The 18542-nt window shown below is 52.7% G+C and overlaps 2 protein-coding genes across 2 annotated transcripts; one reads left to right on the top strand and one right to left on the bottom strand.

Annotated features, from left to right (window-relative positions):
- Window positions 1–840: 840 nt before the first annotated feature.
- Cplx3 (complexin 3) lies at window positions 841–6150 on the top strand. Its single transcript, XM_055622431.1, has 3 exons — window positions 841–1093; window positions 2309–2396; window positions 4621–6150. The coding sequence occupies exons 1-3, from the start codon at window positions 930–932 to the stop codon at window positions 4843–4845; spliced, it is 477 nt and encodes a 158-aa protein (XP_055478406.1). The 5' UTR covers window positions 841–929; the 3' UTR covers window positions 4846–6150.
- A 4621-nt stretch (window positions 6151–10771) lies between these two features.
- Ulk3 (unc-51 like kinase 3) lies at window positions 10772–17241 on the bottom strand. Its single transcript, XM_055622421.1, has 16 exons — window positions 17027–17241; window positions 16261–16401; window positions 16058–16178; window positions 15534–15638; window positions 14751–14894; window positions 14469–14551; window positions 13878–14033; window positions 13582–13687; window positions 13361–13401; window positions 13074–13176; window positions 12883–12947; window positions 12718–12796; window positions 12607–12647; window positions 12221–12268; window positions 12029–12095; window positions 10772–11936 (listed from the first exon to the last, which is right to left on the bottom strand). Exons 1-16 carry the CDS (start codon window positions 17126–17128, stop codon window positions 11920–11922), a joined length of 1419 nt encoding a protein of 472 aa, XP_055478396.1. The 5' UTR covers window positions 17129–17241; the 3' UTR covers window positions 10772–11919.
- Window positions 17242–18542: the final 1301 nt, after the last annotated feature.

The raw sequence follows: 18542 nt of genomic DNA, 5'->3' as shown, positions 1-18542 counted from the left end.
CCTAGTTTTTGGCAAGTCCATATTAAAATTGATTTTCCTCTTGCTGTGACCATAGCCTCATTTACCTTCCAGCCTCACAAAGCTTCCAGCCTCTGATAGCTTCCATCTTCTCTGGGTAGGTAGCGTCCCAGAAGGCAAGGAGGCCAAGGGCTAGATACCCCTAGAGCCCTTCCCTCTGGACTACTGAAGCAAAGGGAGAGAACTGTGCAAAATTCTCTTCCTACTAAACTCAGCAAGCACAAGGAGAGGTGCCTGGGCTCCTTCTGGCTCATCTTTTCAGTACCCCCAAACAACACTCCCCTTCCCCACTCCCTGAAGCTCCATGGACATCAGGGCAGACACGTGACAGAGGAACTGAGTGAAAACTCACCGAACCATATAACTGGGATTCCTGCTCATGCTCTTGAGGCCTCCCCTCTGCCCAGCCTTGAGCGTGTTGAGGTAGCTGCTAGGGTCAGCAGAATGGAGGTGGGGGTGGAAGGAAGATGGAATGGGACGGAAGGCTGGGGTTGTTTGGACCTTGCTGCTACTGGGCTCTCCAAGCTCAAGTTCTGGTTCCCGATGACCCAGAAATAGAGGGAATTGGAAGGTAGAAGGCAGGGATCAAGGCACACTTAAACGCAGCCCCTTTTCCCAGGGCAGCGACCCCACCACCGCGAGCCCTAATCAGCTGTCAGCAGTAGCCAGCAGAGCCTGGCTGGCGCTAAAGGAGGCACGTGGGAAAGGCGGGAGTGAGGAGCGGGCACGTGGTCCAGGCTTCTCAGCCCCGTGCATGCCCCCCTCCCGGCCCCCGTGAGGAGGGGTTTGGGAAGGTAGGGACCAGCGCGCAAAGCGTGGGGCGCGAGCGCGCAGCCGGAGCTGTCCCTGGGACTTAGTGCTGAAGTAGGCGCCGGCGAACCAGGCGCCTGGTGTAGTGGCCAGAGAAGACCATGGCGTTCATGGTGAAGTCCATGGTGGGTGGCCAACTGAAGAACCTCACCGGGAGCCTGGGGGGCGGCGAGGACAAGGGGGACGGAGACAAGTCTGCAGCCGAAGCACAGGGGATGAGCCGAGAAGAGTACGAAGAGTATCAGAAGCAACTGGTGGAGGAGAAGTAAGTGGGACCCTTTCTTCGCTCCTGTGATTCCACACACAAATACACTGACGCGGCTGTAGCTTTCCGTGGTCAGAGCTCCCCTCTACCTCTCCTCAACATGGTAAGAGGGCGGGAGGTGCCCTCTGGGCTGCGTTTGCAACCAGCCTATTTCAAACCTAGGACCCTGTTCCAGCTTCATCCTTTGGTCCAGGGGGAGTTGGGGGAAGGGTGATGAGTGCAGGGGTGTCTGGGGGGGAGCAGGCACGTGCATCTCTGATGAAATAGGTAATCCCTTAATCCGATCTGCTTTTAACCTCCTGTCTTCCAACTGGGGCTCCTCTGAGCCTGAGGCTGTAAGAAAAGTGCTTTTCATTAGGCAGGGCTCAGAGTCATGGGGACAGATGCACGGTGGGGGTATTCATGGATACCGAACCTACCGTATGCAGCAGTTCTGGGGAAGAGTAGAGAGAGAGTGAGCTAGGGTGAAGTTGCTTGGTTCAGATCCTCGCTTTGCTTAAGGCTGAGTAACTTTAAGAAAGTCATTTAACATTTCTGTGACTCCTTTCCCCTTCTGAAAAATGAGTGGTAATCACAATACATGCTTTATATATCCGTGAGAGCTGAATGAGTTAGTGCCGTTAACCCTTAAGTACAGCACCTGGCACATGCAAATCTTCCTGAAATATCCGCTATTGTCATTTTATTTAATCCTGGTTGTTCTGTGAGTTGTAAGTCTCACCCCCCCCCACACACACACCTTACAGGAGAAGGTAAGTGATTTACTGAAGGACATATCAAAAGTGGCAGTAGTACCATGAGCCAAGTCCAGAGTACCCCCCCCACACCCTTTCCCTCATACCCTCACTGCCCCTTCCACACAATTTGTCAGAGAAGGAAAGACAGACCCAGAAGGAAAGACAGAGATTGCAAAGGACATATGTTAGGAACTGAGAGAGCGGGTTGGAGAGAGAGAAAGAGAACAAGACTCCTACTCAGTCAGCTCTCTTCATTAGCAGGAGTGGAGAACACACAGAAGAAGGACAAGGTGATGGGTTGGTGGCATAAGCTAAGCCTGCCAGTCTGAGGTGACTAACTAGGCACAGGCCAGCTGGGGGTTGGGAGTCCCATACAGCCTCTCCCAGTCTTCCAGATCATTTTAGCCCCTCCTTTGCAGACCTCATATCTCTCAACCCCCCGAGATGACTTCACAACTGGTGTCCTCCTCCCACGCAGGATGGAGCGGGATGCACAGTTCACACAGAGGAAGGCAGAACGCGCCACACTGCGGAGTCACTTCAGAGACAAATACCGTCTGCCCAAGGTATCCAGAGCCTAAATTGGGAGGTGTTACTGGGTCTCTGCGAACTGGGAGCTGAACTCCCTCTGGGCCCCTCAACTCTCAGCCCATAAGACTCACAAGGTGCTTGATGACATTTTTTCCTTTTCTTTCTCATGTGTTCATCCACATGCTCACACTGCTGAGACAAACCCTGGGCCTGTGGAAGCTTACAAGTTTGTTTCTGGGGTCAGTCCTTTTTTCCTTCCCCTCCACCTTTCTGAGCTGGGACAAGCCTGGCCCATGAAGACATGTGGGGTTGGGAGGGGAAGGTCAGAGAGCAGGCTCTGTGAGAGTGTGAGCTCCCCTGGGGCTACTGACTCCCTTTGGAATGCTGGCAGGAGGGTAGGGCATGACCCTTCCCGGGCAACCTTACCTCACTCTCTCAAGGAGGCTGCTAGATAGTTGTCACTACATGTGTGAGAGAGGAAACTGAGATGGGGAGACTAAGGGGCCTAGCCAGTGTGTGGGAGAGTACAAGCCCGTGAATATTGTGTGTATGCTTACTCTACTTTTCAAGATATGGGGGCTACGACCTTCGCCTGTCTTTGTCTCAGGGAGCTCCTGCCCTGTGCTTCCCACGATGTTGCAGCACTAGATTGGCCTACAAATGTGCCACTCCTGCCTGGGACAAGCCGCTCCCCAGAGCATCACCTTTGTGTGCCCAGAGCTGTGCTAGACTCTGAGGAGTAGGGTGCCATAACCCTGGCCTTGACTTTCTATTTGAGTACAGAGATAAAGTATGACCTGTCACATCTACTCATCAAGCAAAGTGTTTACTGAGCCCCTGGCTGCCACTGACTTCCCACAAGTCTTTTGAAAGTCTCTCAAAGGAAAACCTAGTTCGGAAAGTCTTCAGTACTACAAATTCCGATAGCAATGGGGTCATGGCTCAAATGCTTACACCAAACATGTAAGAGACATTACACTGCTGTAAGGGGATTCTGAGTCTAGCAGAGAAGGCAAGACTTGGGTGTAACTGTGTGGGACACAGGAGAAGAACCCTAAATACTTCCCAGAGACCTGGGGGAGTATGGTGGCTCTCAGCAGGTGCAAAAGGAGTACAGATATTGGAGTAAGTGGCGTAGGTCTGAATCTAGCTTCCCCACTTCTCTTCCTAGAAGTATACTAGGCAAATTGCTTAAATTCTGAATCTCTCTCTCTCTAGTTTGTAAAGTAGACATGTCATGTCCCTTGTTGCTAAGGATGGCCTTGAACTCCTAATCTTTCTGCTTCTACCTCCTGAGTTTACAGGTGTGGGCCACTTGTCATTTTTGTCTAGTTTTTGTTTGTCTGTTTGTTTTGAGACAGGTCTCAGTATGTCTCACTGTATGGCCTGGAGCTTGCTATGTTAGACCAGGTTGGCTTTGAATGCATAGTGATCTATCTACTGGCCTCTGCTTCCCATGTGCTGGGACTAAGGGCCTTTAACACCACTCTTGGCTCTTCCTAATTTTTTTTTAATGTTTTTGTTTTGTTTTGTTTTTGAGTCATATTTTCTCTGTGTAGCCCTGGCTTCCCTAGAACTTGTCTGTAGACCAAGCTGACCTCAAACCCACAGAGATCCACCAAGGTGTGCACCACCACACCCAGCATTTTTCTTGGTATTTTTTTATTGCAAAAGGTAAAGCATTCTGAGTGCTAGAGAGATGACTCAGTGGTGAAAAGCACCTGTTGTTCTTGCAGAAGACTGGAGTTTAGTTCATAGCATGCACATCAGAAGCCCATGACTGCCTGTAACTGCCAGGTCCAGGGGTCTGGTGCCGTCTTTAGGCCCCCACGGGCACCCAAACACACGTGCACATACATATCCATGAACAATAAAATAAACCTTAAAGAAGCCCGTTAGAAGTACCTACTTCACTGTCAGCCATAGACTAGGTCTTGACAAATGGTATCCATCAATGATTTTGTTGTGCCATTCAGTGTAGTTAGCCACGGTCAACAGTTAGCTGACTGTAACAAAGCCGCGTTTTCCTTTTGATTTAGTCTCTCTGCCAGTCCTTCAGTATCTCAGGTGAGTAAGGCAGTGCAAAACTGCAAAGTCTCCAGGCCAACCCATGAAAGGCTTGACCCCAGTGTGGGGCAGGTGCTGAGCTCGCTGGAATAGGGCCTTCAGCAACCAAGAGTCCCAGGACCAGCCTGGGCAGCCTCTGTGCCATGTACTGCTAGGTCCTGACAGATCTCCACCCTTGTCTCTTCCCTTCAGAATGAGACAGATGAAAGCCAGATCCAGCTGGCAGGTGGAGATGTGGAGCTGCCTCGGGAGCTAGCCAAGATGATCGAGGAGGACACGGAGGAAGAGGAGGATAAGGCCTCTGTGCTTGGGCAGCTGGCCAGCCTCCCCGGCTTGGATCTCAGCTCACTCAAGGACAAGGCTCAGACTACACTAGGGGACCTCAAGCAATCAGCTGAGAAGTGCCATATCATGTGACCACTTCCCCTGGGGTTACCTCTGGGATGGCTAGAGGGTTGGTGCCATGTGAGGGCTAAGAGAGTGTCTCAACTTCCACATACCTCCACTCTATTTTGGCCTTTGTTCTTCCCTGCCCTAGCCTAGCCTCACAGTCTTTTCATCCAAGGCCAGCTCTGGCTCTGATCGCTCCCTCTTTGTTGTCAGCAAAGTTCCCCTTCTTCCCTCTTTCCCTCTTTTGCCTGGAAAGTTTCCCAAGTCGATAAGATTAGCCCAACCCTCTCTGGGTACAGCCCCCTGTTCTTTCACACTAGAGCACTCACAGAAAGAAACAGAAGCCCTGGATCATTCACCATAGACGCATACTGGCACACACAGACACACACATCCCTTGGGTTCCTAGCCCCTCCCAGATACCAGCACCTAGGAGGGACTCTGGGCACACAGAAGGCCTGTTCTTATCCCTACCTTATGGTCCTAGAAGCTGCTGCTGGGCTTTACGGTATCATCTGTGAAATGGGGATGGACTGAGTGATTTCTAAAATTCTTTCCCAATTGGCATTCCCGACCACTCAGAACAGAGCCCACATCCCTTCTTGGGCAGGGCAGCAGCTGCACACAGCGTCACACAGCTGCCACTGTGGGCTCTGGGAACTGAGCAATGCTGTGTGAGGGGCAGAGTGCCAGGGATGGAGCTGGCACTGAACAGTAGCTCAAGCAGCTCCAGACCTTCTCTGGGCCTAGGGCCGGGCCAAATTCTGTTCTGTTCCTGTAGAATTCTCTGGATTCCATAGTTGGAATTTCCTCTTCTCGTTCAGTGGAAAATAAAAATTCCAAATGACATGGCTATCTTCCCACTTCTGCTGACTCGGAGTTCCCAGGCCCCAAGCCTGCCCTTGGAGGGGTATCCTCTGCCTCTTTGCCTGCAGCTTCAGAGGGCTCTGGGAGATGAACAAAGAGAGGGGACTTCTGTGGGACTCTATAGCGCCAGCCCCTGTATGCGTGCCCTCTCTGGGCTGCAGGTGAAGCCTCGACGAGGGAGCAGATGCGCTTTGGGCAGGATGAGGCAAGTCTAAGCACCAAGAGTTTGATGTGACAGGCTTTTGGGTAAGGTGGGGCCTTAGGGTGTTTCCTGAGATTAAAGAAAAGGGCTCTCTCTCATACTTGTCCCTCGATTAAGATGGAGAATGAGACAGAGAGGAGAAAGGGTTCATTGTGCTTCAGCCTGGCTCTGCTGTGTGTCCTTAAGTAGGTCTCTAAGCCTGTGTTGCTCCTGGTAAAATGAAGAGTTCCTGTCCCCAATAATAACAGTATGTGTTTCAAAGACTGACCATTTGTTTTGTTTTTGTTTTTGTTTTTTTTCTTGGTAGCGCTGGGGACCCAAGGCCTCACACACTGCATACTAAGGAGAGTGCTCTACCACTAAGCTACACCCACAGCCTCCAAAAATGCCCCTTACCAGCTGTGGTAACACTGAAGACAGTGTTAGTCTCTGGCACATTTGCAGGGAGGTGGCCTGAGGTGGGAAGCTGGTGCCCTTGAAGAGTTTGTGTTTAGGCAGCGAATTACTGTTCCTGCTACTTCCTCTGTCTGTCTCCGTTGGTATTATTGTCTTTATTTTGTTTCAGAGTCTCATGTAGCTCTGGCCCACCTCAAACCCCTATGTAGTTCCTTGGACTTCCAATCATCTTGCCTCCACTTCCCAAGTATCCTGGTTACAGGAATGGGCCACCACACCCAGTTTAGGCTGTACTCAGAAGCTAACCAAGGGCTCTGTGCATGTTAAGCAAGCACCGACTGAGATGCGTCCTTGACTGTGCTTGGTGGTGTTTTTAAATTTAATTTTATTATTTTATGTGTATGAGTATTTGTCTGCATGTATGTATGTGCACCGTGTGTGCTTGGATATCAAAGATGTCAGAAGAGGCTATAGGACCCCCTTGGGCCTGGAGTTACTGATGGTTTTGAGCTGCAGTGTGGTGCTGGGAATCGAAGCTGTGTCTGGAAGAACAGCCAGTGCTCTTAACCACTGAGCCATCTCTCCAGCCCCTTTGTAGTTGAGATGGGATCTCACTATGTAGCCCAGGCTAGTCTGGAACTTTAATCTTCCTGATTTAACCTCCCAAGGGCTAGCATTACAGATGTGGAGCACCACTATGCATGAAGAATAAAAAGAATATAATTCTTTCTTAAATGAAGATTTCAAATGTCATCATACTTTCTGATGTCTGGCAGGCAGGGTAGGGGATGGCGTTCTGGAAGTTCTAAGTAGCTGCTCCAGTGGGTCATCCCAGGGGCTTGCTGGGCAGAAGGAAAGTGCTACAGGTACCTGGTGCCTCTTGGCCTCACAGGCTAATTGCTAGCCGGTGGGGAAGCCATTAGTTTTACAGGCAGGAAAAGCAGTTTGTTTTCAAGGGCAAAGTTCCTAGTAAGTCTCCCTATAAAATAAGAACAAGAAAGAGTAGGTAAGGTTGAGTGGAAGAGCTGAAACAGGAAAGAAAAAAAGAGGGTGAAGACAGAAGGGATCTATGCCCCAAGCGGCACTTCTTGAGGCTGTCCCCCTGGGCATCCTCTGAGCATGCTAGGGAGACACCTGCGGCTCAGATGCTCTGGCCACGCCCTGGGGGAAGGGCTTAGCAGTCACTGGACAAACACCCTCTTCTGACCTTCCCAGAGGAGCCCCAAGCTGGGGGTGGGGAGCATGGGCTGCCTCAGCAGCATCAACAGCAGGGTCCACGTCAGCCCTCCACCCTCAGGGGCCTTCTGCCTAATGGGATTGGACAGCCCCTTCCCCTTCAATGCTTTGCTGGCTGAGAAAGAGGCCAGCATGGCAGGTCAGGTGGTAGGGGTGCTTGGGGACACTCACTGAACCCTGTCAAAGCAGGGCTGTTTGGCGCCTGGGGTCAGGAGGTGGGAGGGGACTCTGCCTCCTCACTGATCCTCCACTCACATCCCAGGAACCCCAAGAGGCCCTGACCTGTCTGCAGTGTCCCTGGAATGGTGCAGAGGAGGCTCTAGGGCAGAGGCACCAGTCTGAAGCTCAGGCAAAGATGGGTAAGGTGGGCAGGCTAAGGGTCCCCCGTCAGCTGTCCTACTGGATTTTTCTGCCTATCCATGTGCTCGTCTGCTTCCCCCTCCCCCCCTTCCCATACCATCCTTAGTCTTGGCTCCAAATACAGGGAGCAGTTTACCAGGCCAAGCTGGAGCTGTCTTCTACACAGGCCCTGGACAGAGCCACTCAGGCCTCAGCTATTCCCATCCTGTTTCTACTCTATTTTATATAGTCACATGCTCCAGGACTGATCTCTATCTGATATGAAGTGAGGACCACAAAGGAAGCCATTTGCTTCCAACATTTTCCTTTTAGCAGTGCCTAACCCTTTCCTCTCCAAATAGGCCCTGAGGCTTCAGGCCCCTCTTTCCCTCCCATCCTTCAGCTCCTTCTCCCTTCCTCTTTCCTTCTTTCCCTTTCAGGATACTAGAAATACCCACAGGTGATGAAAAAGAGTATTTCTGACCCCAATTTTTCTTATCCATTCACCAACCCCCTCCCCCAGCAAATGTAGATTTCTTCAAGAAAAAAGAAAGAGAATTCCCAAGATCAGGGAGGGAAGTATTGCCAAGATCTGAGAGGAGAATGTCCCAGGACAGGGGAGAAGAAAATATGTAGCCTGTTCCTCCTAACCCTCAGCGTGCACATCCAGGTCTCTGGCTCCACAACACACAGATTCCAGAGAGATTAGTGGCACCCCAGGCCCTACCAAAGAAGCCTCCAGTCTGCTCTTCCTGCTTCCCACCCACCCAGGCAGCTCAGGCCCAGCTCCCAGTGGGGAGAGAGTGCAGAAATAACAAGTGGCTTTCTAAGGCCAGCTGTTTCCTAGGGCGGGGGTAGGGAGGGTGGCCAGGGTTTGGAATGCGCAGGATCTCCCTTTCCCCCAACAGCCAGATGGTCCCTCCTCAAACACTGGAAGCCCTAGGCGGGCACTGGGGACATCTGGGCATGTTTTCTTGTCCAGCTGAGCTCCTGACAGCGCCTATTGACCCAGTTGACGCTCAGCTCCCAGCACTGAGAGGCAGGAGCCTCTGTCCTCTGTCCCACAGAGTTGAGGTTGCAACAGGACCAGGGAGCTGTGGAGCCCACTGTCCTGCCTCTAACCTTGTGACTGCCAGGCATTGCCAGGCCCAGTGTGTGTGAGGCCTGGGGAGCTCACTGGCCTGAGTCCAGGGGTATAGCATTGCTAAGGCTGCCTTTGCCTCACTCAGCAAAATCTGCGTCTGCATTTCTTTAACTATGAATGTAGGTCTACCTGTGACATGGCTTTCTATGTCACAGGGTGTTTGGTTTTTCAAGTGTTGGCTTGATAGTATGAATCACTGTGACGATGGTGTGGAAGTGGCCATTGATATGCCTTATTCCTACTGCCCCAGCCTCATGATCAGGGCCATTTCCCTCTTAGGGAGGGCTGGAACAGCAACTTGGCCTTTGGGGAGAGTGCTTCCAGGTAACCTTCATGAAGACCTTATATCCTTTCCTATATCCCCAGTAGTAAAAAAAAAAAAAGGGGGGGGGCGATGACAGGCTGGGCCTAGAGACACCTGGGTCCCTTGGTCTATTCCAGAGGCTTTTTCCAGAGCAGGCCCTTGGGAAAATGGGAGGTCCAGGTCCAGGTGCTGTCCTTGGCTAAGTCTGGTATTAGGAGAATGGAGACAAGGGGGTGGAGCTCCTGGATGGACAGTTTTGAAAGCCTTCAAGGTAAGAAGTGGCAGGAATTCTCCACCTCTCAGATGAGATATATTTGACAAACATCTTAAGTTTCCTTTAGGCCTGTGCCACAGGAAAGCTCACTGGAGCCCACTCCCCACTTGCTCCAGGTCCAAGACTGACCCCCTGCTTCACAAGGGGCTTGACAACAGGACCTGACTGGAGGACATTAATTCAGTTCTTGGGAGAAGCCCTTCCCAGAACCCGAGTCCCATGCCCTTCCTGTAGGCAGTGTCCCATGTGGGCTTATTCCTCCAATGCCCTGTGTAAGAATTTCAGGCCCTTGTTCGCAGCCAGCTGGCCAGTGTGGCTATCACAAATAAACAACAAACATGATGGCTCTCTCCCTTATCTGTTGGTGAGCATCACCCAGCCTTTATTATTCTGTCTCCCAGCCAGTCTTCTCCATTCATCCCTTTCTTCCTTTCCCTAATTTTTTCTTACTAAAACTTTTCATCTGCTTTATTTCCAGAGAAAATTTGAATTGTACTTTTTCCCTACATTGAAAATAACATTTTATTGGACTTGTGCTATATACCAGGTCTACATACACTGCCTTATTAGAGTCTCACTGGGCATGTTCACCAATAGCCCACATGTGTAGTCTAAGCACTGGGCCAAGGAACAGAACCAAGAAAGGCTGCAGCAGCTCCCTCTGCTCACACTGCTCCACACTGGCCCCAAGGGCTAGGCTAAAAGCTTTAGCAGGATTTATTCTACCTTGGCTCCTCCTGTATCAGACCCATGGTAATAGGCCTGAGAATCACAAAGGGAAGAGACTGTTGGAAATTACCCCAGCCTGGGCATCTTTGGGGCATTAGGTAAGAGAAAAAAACCCTGAAAGATTCCCTTTTCCTAAAACCCAGCTTGCTGCTCCCTCACTGCTGGCCCAGAGCGAGGAGGAATGAGACGCCTAGGACACCGGCTAAACATAGAGGGTTCTGCCACCTGCCACTGAGCTGAGGCATGTAGAAGAGAGGGCCTGCCTGGGAATCCAGGCAGGCCACCTTTGTCCCACCCCACGCACTAGGTGGTTAGGAGGAATGGTGGCAGTCACCAAGGAACTCCTGGATCCCCAAAGACTAAAGGCAAAGGCAGATGTGCACACACATCACGTCCCCCTGGGACCATCCTAGTCAGCTTCCCCAGCCTTTTCTGGATAGGAGCAGGGTCATTTCACAAGCATAAGTATGAAAAATAATTTAATAGAGAAACAATGAACTATATATTCTTTACATACATCCAGTCTCCAGCAGGAGAGTGTTCCACTTTGTACTAAGGAGGAGTTAAGGGCAGAATGATTAGAACCCACCAATATTCTCTAACTTTAGAAATAACCCTGTGACAGACACACACACACAAAGAAGAAGAAGAAAAGAAAAAAGAAAGAAACTCTCATTACTTGTCATTTGCAGTTATTTGTGGCAAAACAGCTCCCCTGCTCCTTATTTAAAATCAACCTTCAACAAGAATTTGAACAAAAATTTAAAACAAGATTATCATTATGAGGGTGGTATTTAAAAAAGAAATCCTCCAATAACTCCAGATATATAGATTCTCCAGCTCACACAGGATGTAAGCTGTGGATGTATCCATAGCTTAATAGGACAGAAGGGAAGACCCAGGCCCAGCCCTAGCCCAGGGCTGACTATATGACTAGTATGGCATATCCCCCACACACACACACACATAAAGAGGGCTGAAAGTAGGAGGGATGAGGACCCTCCCCCATGCCAAGGCACGGACAGGCCTGGAATTTCACATGTGCCTCACCCTACAGAGGACGTGAGTTTCATGCATGAAGGATTGTTGAAGTGCTGAGAAGGACAGCAGGCGGGAGCTCCCAGAAGTCTGGGGAAGCTGCAGAACTGAGTGCATACTGTAGGGCAGGTAGTCCCTGAGGGGCACTGGAGTGTCCCATTCCAGTGCAAGGAGGGAGTAGGGTTGGAATACAGGCTTCCAGGGAGGATTGGCCCAGGTGCAGCAGCTGCCTGGCAGCAGGGAAATAGAAGTACGCTGAAGAGGCATGACTCCCTCTTTGCAGAGCAATACACACACTGGGATGATGTCCTGAAGCCAACAGACTTCGGGCAGCAGTCACCCAAGAACAAAGTCCTGAATTAAAGCAATTCTCCCAGAACTTATTACACCCGGCACAGTACATGGACCGGCAGCTGCTCCAGGGGTGGAGAACATTCAGAAGAATACTGGGAGCTAGGATGTAGGCATGTTGGAGGTATTCACCTAGGAAGGCCCCAGGTGCAGACGTGTTAACCGGCGTTGGTACGTAGCTTCCCTCTAGGCTTGTGTCCCATCCACTGGTTCTTCTGGTGTCACTGCAGTGTGCAAGCTAAGACAGGTAAAAGGGAAAGGTCAGGCTTGGCAGAGAGGCAGAACCTATAATCCTATGATGGGCTGGTGGATCCCCAGGGCAGGACTCACAGCTACGAACAGACTCCGACAGCCCCTCTTTGTCCAGAGTGTCTGCTTCCCAGTGAGATTCCCTTATCTGTGGGACATGAAGCAGGGAAGGGGTAAGACAGCGGTAGCAAGACTTGGAAGCCACAGCACATACACAACCACAGAGAGCAGGAACCCATAACCCATCGCCCAGTGTGGCCCACTCATGCCCACCTTGATCTGCTCTTTCAAGTATTCTGCTCGAGCCATTAGGGTCTGAACCTGCCAGGAGAAAACATGCCCAGAGGTGTTCAAATTGAGGGCCTCCTCACCCGCAATGCTCCCTAGAACCCTCTGCCTCATTAGAATGGCCTTGTCTCTGATCCTCTATTTGTTCCCTCCTTCAGGAAGCCTTCCCTGCTGCAGGGGGCCACAGACTTTTGGTTTATCCAGGCACTGAAGTCCTGGGCCCCTGACCTCACAGTTCTGAGGCCTGGCCTTGGGTCTTGAAACACCCAAGGGCAAAGGAACTCCATATGCAATCTACAGAGGTCCCACAGACCTAAGCTGAGTGAAAGGAGAGGAAAGAGTACTTCCTGACTCCCAAACCCACGGAGTACCTCAGTGTGAAGAAGCTCCCGCCTTCGGCCTGGGGCCTCTGCTGTAAATAGAGGGAAGGTGGTGAATACCGGGTAGCCAGAGGCAAGGGCAAGAGCAGTGTTGGGCCTTACCTGCCAAGAGCAGTAGCAGCTCTCCGAGGCTGTGCTGGTACAGGTCCAGGGCATCTTGCTCCTTGCCAGCTTCCTCCTCCTACAGCCAGAGGGGTAACACATCGTTCCATGTTGTGACTTGGTTTCCCTCCTGTCCCACCTGGACTCCTCCCAGTGAGCACAAACCTTGGCCATAGCAGCTGAGGCCACTTCCAGGGCAGCTAGGAGGCGTGGCTTGTCCCGGGCCATCTCTGAGGTGAGAGGATGGGCTCCCAGTGAGGGAGAGGCCTGTTGTTTTTGCCCAGGAAGCCCCCCCCCTCAAGTCTCCCAGTCAAGATGGAGCGAGACTCATGCACAGAGCAGGAACTGAAGCCTACCCCGCAGCAGCTCCTGGACAGACGTGCCCTGACTTAGCAGAGCCTGATTGGAGGAAGAGACAATGGCTTTGAGCTCCTCTGCCCGGGACACATACTGCCCCACCTGTAAAAGAAAGAGAGGCTCAGGGCTGACATCAAACAAGCTGGCCTGACCCACCCTCTTCCCCCAGCCCTATCCTATGAGAGAGGAGGTTCCAAATCTAAGACTGCCATTCGTCAGAGGGGCTTGTGACCTCTGGGTCCTCTCCTTTCATGTCCAGCCATTTCCTCTTGGCGAGATCACCCACCTTTGCCTTAATTGTCTCTTTCCTCTGGGCATCCACTTCATCTGCAGAAGGTGAAGGGGTTCATATGAGGAATCTGCATTGGAACCCCTCCCCCACAGTGAGTCCTCTGCAGTCCTCAGAAACCAAGTTCCAGGCTGATCTTCTGCATTGTCTCCCCTAAGCTCTGAATCGGGAGCCTGACCTCCCTCCCGCCCCACGTTACAGGAATGGTGGGGCCTCACAGTGCAGGGCAGGCACAAAGAAGTCCAGAGCCTTGCAGTAGAGTGACAGGGCTGCAGCAGCGTCCCCCTCCTGGTCCTTCTTCACAGCCTCCACTACAAGGGCTGTCTGGGGGATGGGAGGATCAGCAGTCAGACCTACCTTCCTAATGCCACAGCAACCAGCATCAGCCAGCAACTGGTCCCCACCCCCACCAACTCCCTTATGGCCAGCTGTTCTGCTTCTGTGGGCCAGTCACCTGTTCACCAGTGTGGACAAATGAGACCCAGCCCACCTGGGTCTCCACTGGTTTGCTTACTGCTTGCGCCAGGCTCTCCCCACTGGGCATGTGCTCCAGGTCCACCCAAGGGTGGGCAAAGAAGTCCTGGAAGGAGATTCGCCGGCTTGGGTCCCGCTCTAGAAGTCGCTGCAGAAGGTCACGGCAGTGTAGGGAGAGTTGGGGCCGAAGGGGGAGCTGCAGAGGAGCAGAGCAGGGGCACATCACACTGGGCTCCAACATCTGAGCCTAAGGCCTGTTGGGAACCTCCACATGGGGCACATGTTTGCAGGAGGGTAATCTGAGCCCTGGGAGGAACATGGCAGGTCCAGCTGATGTGCAGGAAGAATGCCAAGCACCCTTTACCAGGTTCCTATCAAATGGGGATCTGCTTCCAGCCCTGCACTGTGGGACAGTAGGGCCTGGCACAGTCCCCAGGAGGTCATTTGGTGCCCATTGTGGCTGATTTGGATCCTCAGGAATGGATCAGACCCTAGGCTTCTACTGCAGAGCATGCCACACTGCCTTGAAAGGCCTGGGGGCCTACCCTCCAGTCTATAGCAGTGGAATACAAACCACTGGGCCTTGAATCCCTCAATTCCCCAGTGGGTGCCAAGACCCTGCCAGACGCACCTCAATAACCCGATTGCTGCGAATCTTTTCTTCTAGCTCTGAGAACGATCTGGAGGCAAAGGGGGGCTGCCCAAACAGGGCTTCTGTGGAAGAAGGCAGAGGGGAGGCCGGAAGGGAACAGGGTTAGGTCTTTCCTAGCTCACCCCTGGGAAGGAGACCAAAATCCTTCAGAATAGAGCTCTGGGTCCCTCAATTCTCACTAGAACCCAGGAGGGGCCCAGAGAAGCCCTGCCCAAAGGCAGAGTAATTCTCGGGTGGACAGCAAGGGAACAGAGGTCTCACCATACAGGATGACCCCCACAGACCAGAGGTCCACACGCGCGTCATACTGCCGCTGGCACACCATCTCAGGAGCCATATAGAGTGGGGAGCCACGAAGCACATGTTTCTCATCCCATGGGGACATGTGCTGGGCAAAGCCAAAGTCTGCAGGCAAGAGGCCAGGCACAGGGTTCAAATCCCAGCTGCTCTTGTGACTCCAGTCAGAGCTCCTCCCGGCCCACAGCACTCCTCCTCTATTTCCCTCTGAGGCGGCAATCCTCAGCATGGCACACCACCTCTTAATCGCCTTCTTCTTAAGCCCATCTCAAATGTAAACTGCACAGAAAGCCTCAACCCCCGCCCCACCTCTGCACTAAGCTATGTCATGTTCTTTGGCCTCCAAACTCAAGTCTATTTTTCCTCAAATCTTATCAGAGGCCACACCATCCTTCCACTGCCACAAGTTCTCCTCAGTTGTCCAGACTGAGCCCTAATCCTAATGACAGATTAAGTCGGGTCCCAGCTCACAGACTGATCCTGAATGCTGGTCACACACTGACACTATTTACAGTCAGCCCCAACTCTGACCCTGGGTGATCCCTGGCTCCACCCACAACACTGAAGGACTTGACTCGTGGGCAGTCTGAGAATGGGTGCTACCTTTTGGTGGTCCGCTCAGCCCTGTGTCTCCAGACCTGTCTGTCACTAGTGGTTTAGAGGGATGCCTGGGAACCTGGCTGGGCTGCTGAAATTGCACAGCAAGGGAGCTCACTGTTTCCCCATCCTGCTGTTCCAGACCCAGACCTGCCAGTTTCAGGTGGGGCTTCTCCAAAGAGCTCAGCAGGATGTTCTGTGGCTTCAGATCCAGGTGAGAGATGTTTCGTTCATGCAGAAACTGCAGGGCACTAGCTGGGGAGCCAGCACCATGAAAATAAGTCAGAGCCTCTTCCCCACCTGTCTCTGCCCACCCCAGCTAGCTGCTGTCCTCTCCCAGCTGTAAGACTGCAGGGCTGGCTGTTTTACAGAGTACACAGTGGCACCAGACTCTGGGCATTTCTAAGAGGTGCCTGCTAGAGCACCCTTCCTAAGATCCCCACCCTTTCAAGGAGCCTCCGGAGAAGCCCAAGCCCTTTAGGACTTCGCATTCTTCCTCACTACAGCACTTGGGTCCCACCTACTGGGCCCTGGAAGATTCTACAAGGTTCTTAACACCATGTTCCACATGTAGAAGCCTCAACTCCCCACACATGCTAGGGACACAAACACGGGAAGCCGCAAAGCACTGGGGTGGGGAAGAAGAGCACATGGGGTGTGTCACAGGCTTTTACCCAGCTGCTGCATGAAAACACGAGCCACCTTCTCAGGCAGGATCCTGCGAGCATGGATGAAGCGAGACAGGTCACCCCCGGCGCAGAACTCCATGATGAGGTAGATATTGTCACTGTCCCACTGTGGTGGAAGTAAAGAGGCAGCTGTGGGCAGCGCCCCTTCTCCAGCCTCCTCTGGAGGGCGCCCCGCCCCAGGCTCACACCTGGAAGTCTTTCAGCTGCACGATATGGGGGTGTCGAATGCCCTTAAGGATCTCAATCTCAGTCAGGAGGTTTTCCACCGAGGCCTTGTTGAGACTTTTCTTGGCCACGCATTTTATGGCTACCACTTCCCGAGTATCCTTCTGTGGAACAAAAAACTTGGGGTCCCTGTCTTGAAGGGGTCGGCCCGTGAGCTGGAGGGGCCTCTGGTTCCCTTTGCAACCTTTCCCCTGTCTGGGTCTATCCACTCTCCACAGGCCTCCAAGTTTCCCAGCTTCCCCTTCTCAAATCAATGAGGCTTCCCAACCCAGCAAGTGTTGTCCAACTCCCTGCTTCCAACCCTGGCAATTCTTTCCAGAGTGGCCGGTGCCGGGGGTGGGGGTGGGGGAACTACCACTGTTCTAAGAGCTGGCCACTCTGCGTTCCAGTTGGTACTACCTCCTGGGAATCTGATCCCAGACTCCTCCCAGCCCCTCAGGCGACTTCCGTGCAGAGCCGGTTTTTCAGCCACTGACACCGAGGCTTCCTTAGGTCTTCGCCCGCCCCTCCAGACCAAACTGGCATGTGTTTGTTTTTAAGACCTAAGAGGGGCGGTTAGCGCCAGCCTCCTCCACCCGCCTGAGGCCAGGCAGCCGCTGGCCAACTACTTTCAAAGCGGTCGCCTGTGTCCTGCTCCTCCCGGTCACCCAGCCGGGCTTGCTGGGGGTTGGCTGACACACAAGGGTGCCCGGCGCCGGGACACCTCGGGCACGACCCGCCCACACCCACCTTGGCGTAGGCCTTGTACACCGTGGCGTACGTGCCACTGCCCAGGCGCTCGGTAAGGATGAAACCGTCCAGCCGAGGGAGACCCCAGCCGGTCCCAGCCATCCCGCGCCCGCCGCCAAGTGCTTCCTGGTTCGGGGCGCAGGTTCCGGCCAGAAGCGAAGCTGGGGGCGCTTGAGGGGCGGCGGGGCGGGACTCCGCACGCCCCAGCGCAGCCCGCCGGAAGCACGGCTCGACACCTCCCCTCCGAAGCTCCTCCCCTCCTGCCGTGGGCTGGGTGACACCCTCTGCCGTGCACTGCCAGGCGGGTTTTCAGACGGAGGCCTGGGGCGTGTAGAAGTGGGTCGAGGACTGCGGACACGTTCGCCTGGGAAAGCCCCACTCAGTGTATGCCGCCTCCTAGAGACCACCCACTTAGGGGGCGGGAGGAAGAGTGCGGCCTTCTCCCCGCCCTCCAAGACCAGAAGAGCGGGACACGTAAATCCCGGGACCCCAAAGGGTGAAATGGGAGAACAGACTCCAGCAAGTTGTCTGATCACCACACACGCTCTGGCATTTGCGTATGTATGTATGTATGTATGTATGTATGTATGTATGTATGTATGTATGTATTTTGTTTCAGATTTTTTTTTAATTTTTATTAATTACAGTTTATTCACTCTGTATCCCCCCCACCTGTAGCTCCCTTCCCTCCTCCCCTCCCAATTCCGCCCTCTCTCCCTCTTTTCCACCCATGCCCCTCCCCCCAGTCCACTGATAGGGGAGGTCTTCCTCCCCTTCCTTCTGATCCCAGCCTATCAGGTCTCATCACGACTGGCTGCATTGTTTTCCTCGGTGGCCTGGTAAGGCTGCTCCCCGCCCCAGGGGAAGGTGATCAAAGAGCCAGCCCCTGAGTTCATGTCACAGACAGTCCCTGTTCCCCTTACTAGGAAACCCACTTGGACACCGAGTTGCCATGGGCTATATCTGTGTAGGGGTTCTACATTATCTCCATGAATGGTTCTTGGTTGAAGTATCAGTCCCAGAAAAGACCCCTGTGCCCAGATACTTTGGTTCTGTCGCTGTCCTTGTGGAGCTACTGTCCTCTCCAGGTCTTACTATTTCCCACTTCTTTCATAAGATTCCCTGCACTCTGCCCAAAGTTTGGCTACGCTTATTTATTTATTTAGCCATTCATTCATTTTGTTTGTTTTTTGGTTTTTCAAGACAGGGTTTCTCTGTTTAGCTCTGGCTGTCCTGGAATTTACTTTGTACACCAGGCTGACCTCAAACTCAAGAGGTTGGACTGCCTCTGCATTCTGAGTGCTGGGACTAATGGTGTGCATATCATGCCTGGCTGAGAGAGAGAGAGAGAGAGAGAGAGAGAGAGAGAGTTTTAAATGCCTTTGGAAGAGGCCACTGTCAGGGTCCTCCCTTCTACTTTTCACTCTTGGAAGGGGTTCCTCCCTAGAGCTGAGTGGTTGATGCTATCACAGTCCAGCCACCAAGGACCTTAACTGTCACCTCACTTATCAGGCCC

This window comes from Psammomys obesus, unplaced genomic scaffold, assembly GCF_907164565.1.
Source record: "Psammomys obesus unplaced genomic scaffold, mPsaObe1.curated_primary_1811, whole genome shotgun sequence".
NCBI lineage: Eukaryota > Metazoa > Chordata > Mammalia > Rodentia > Muridae > Psammomys > Psammomys obesus.
This window is presented reverse-complemented; position numbering and strand designations above follow the sequence as displayed.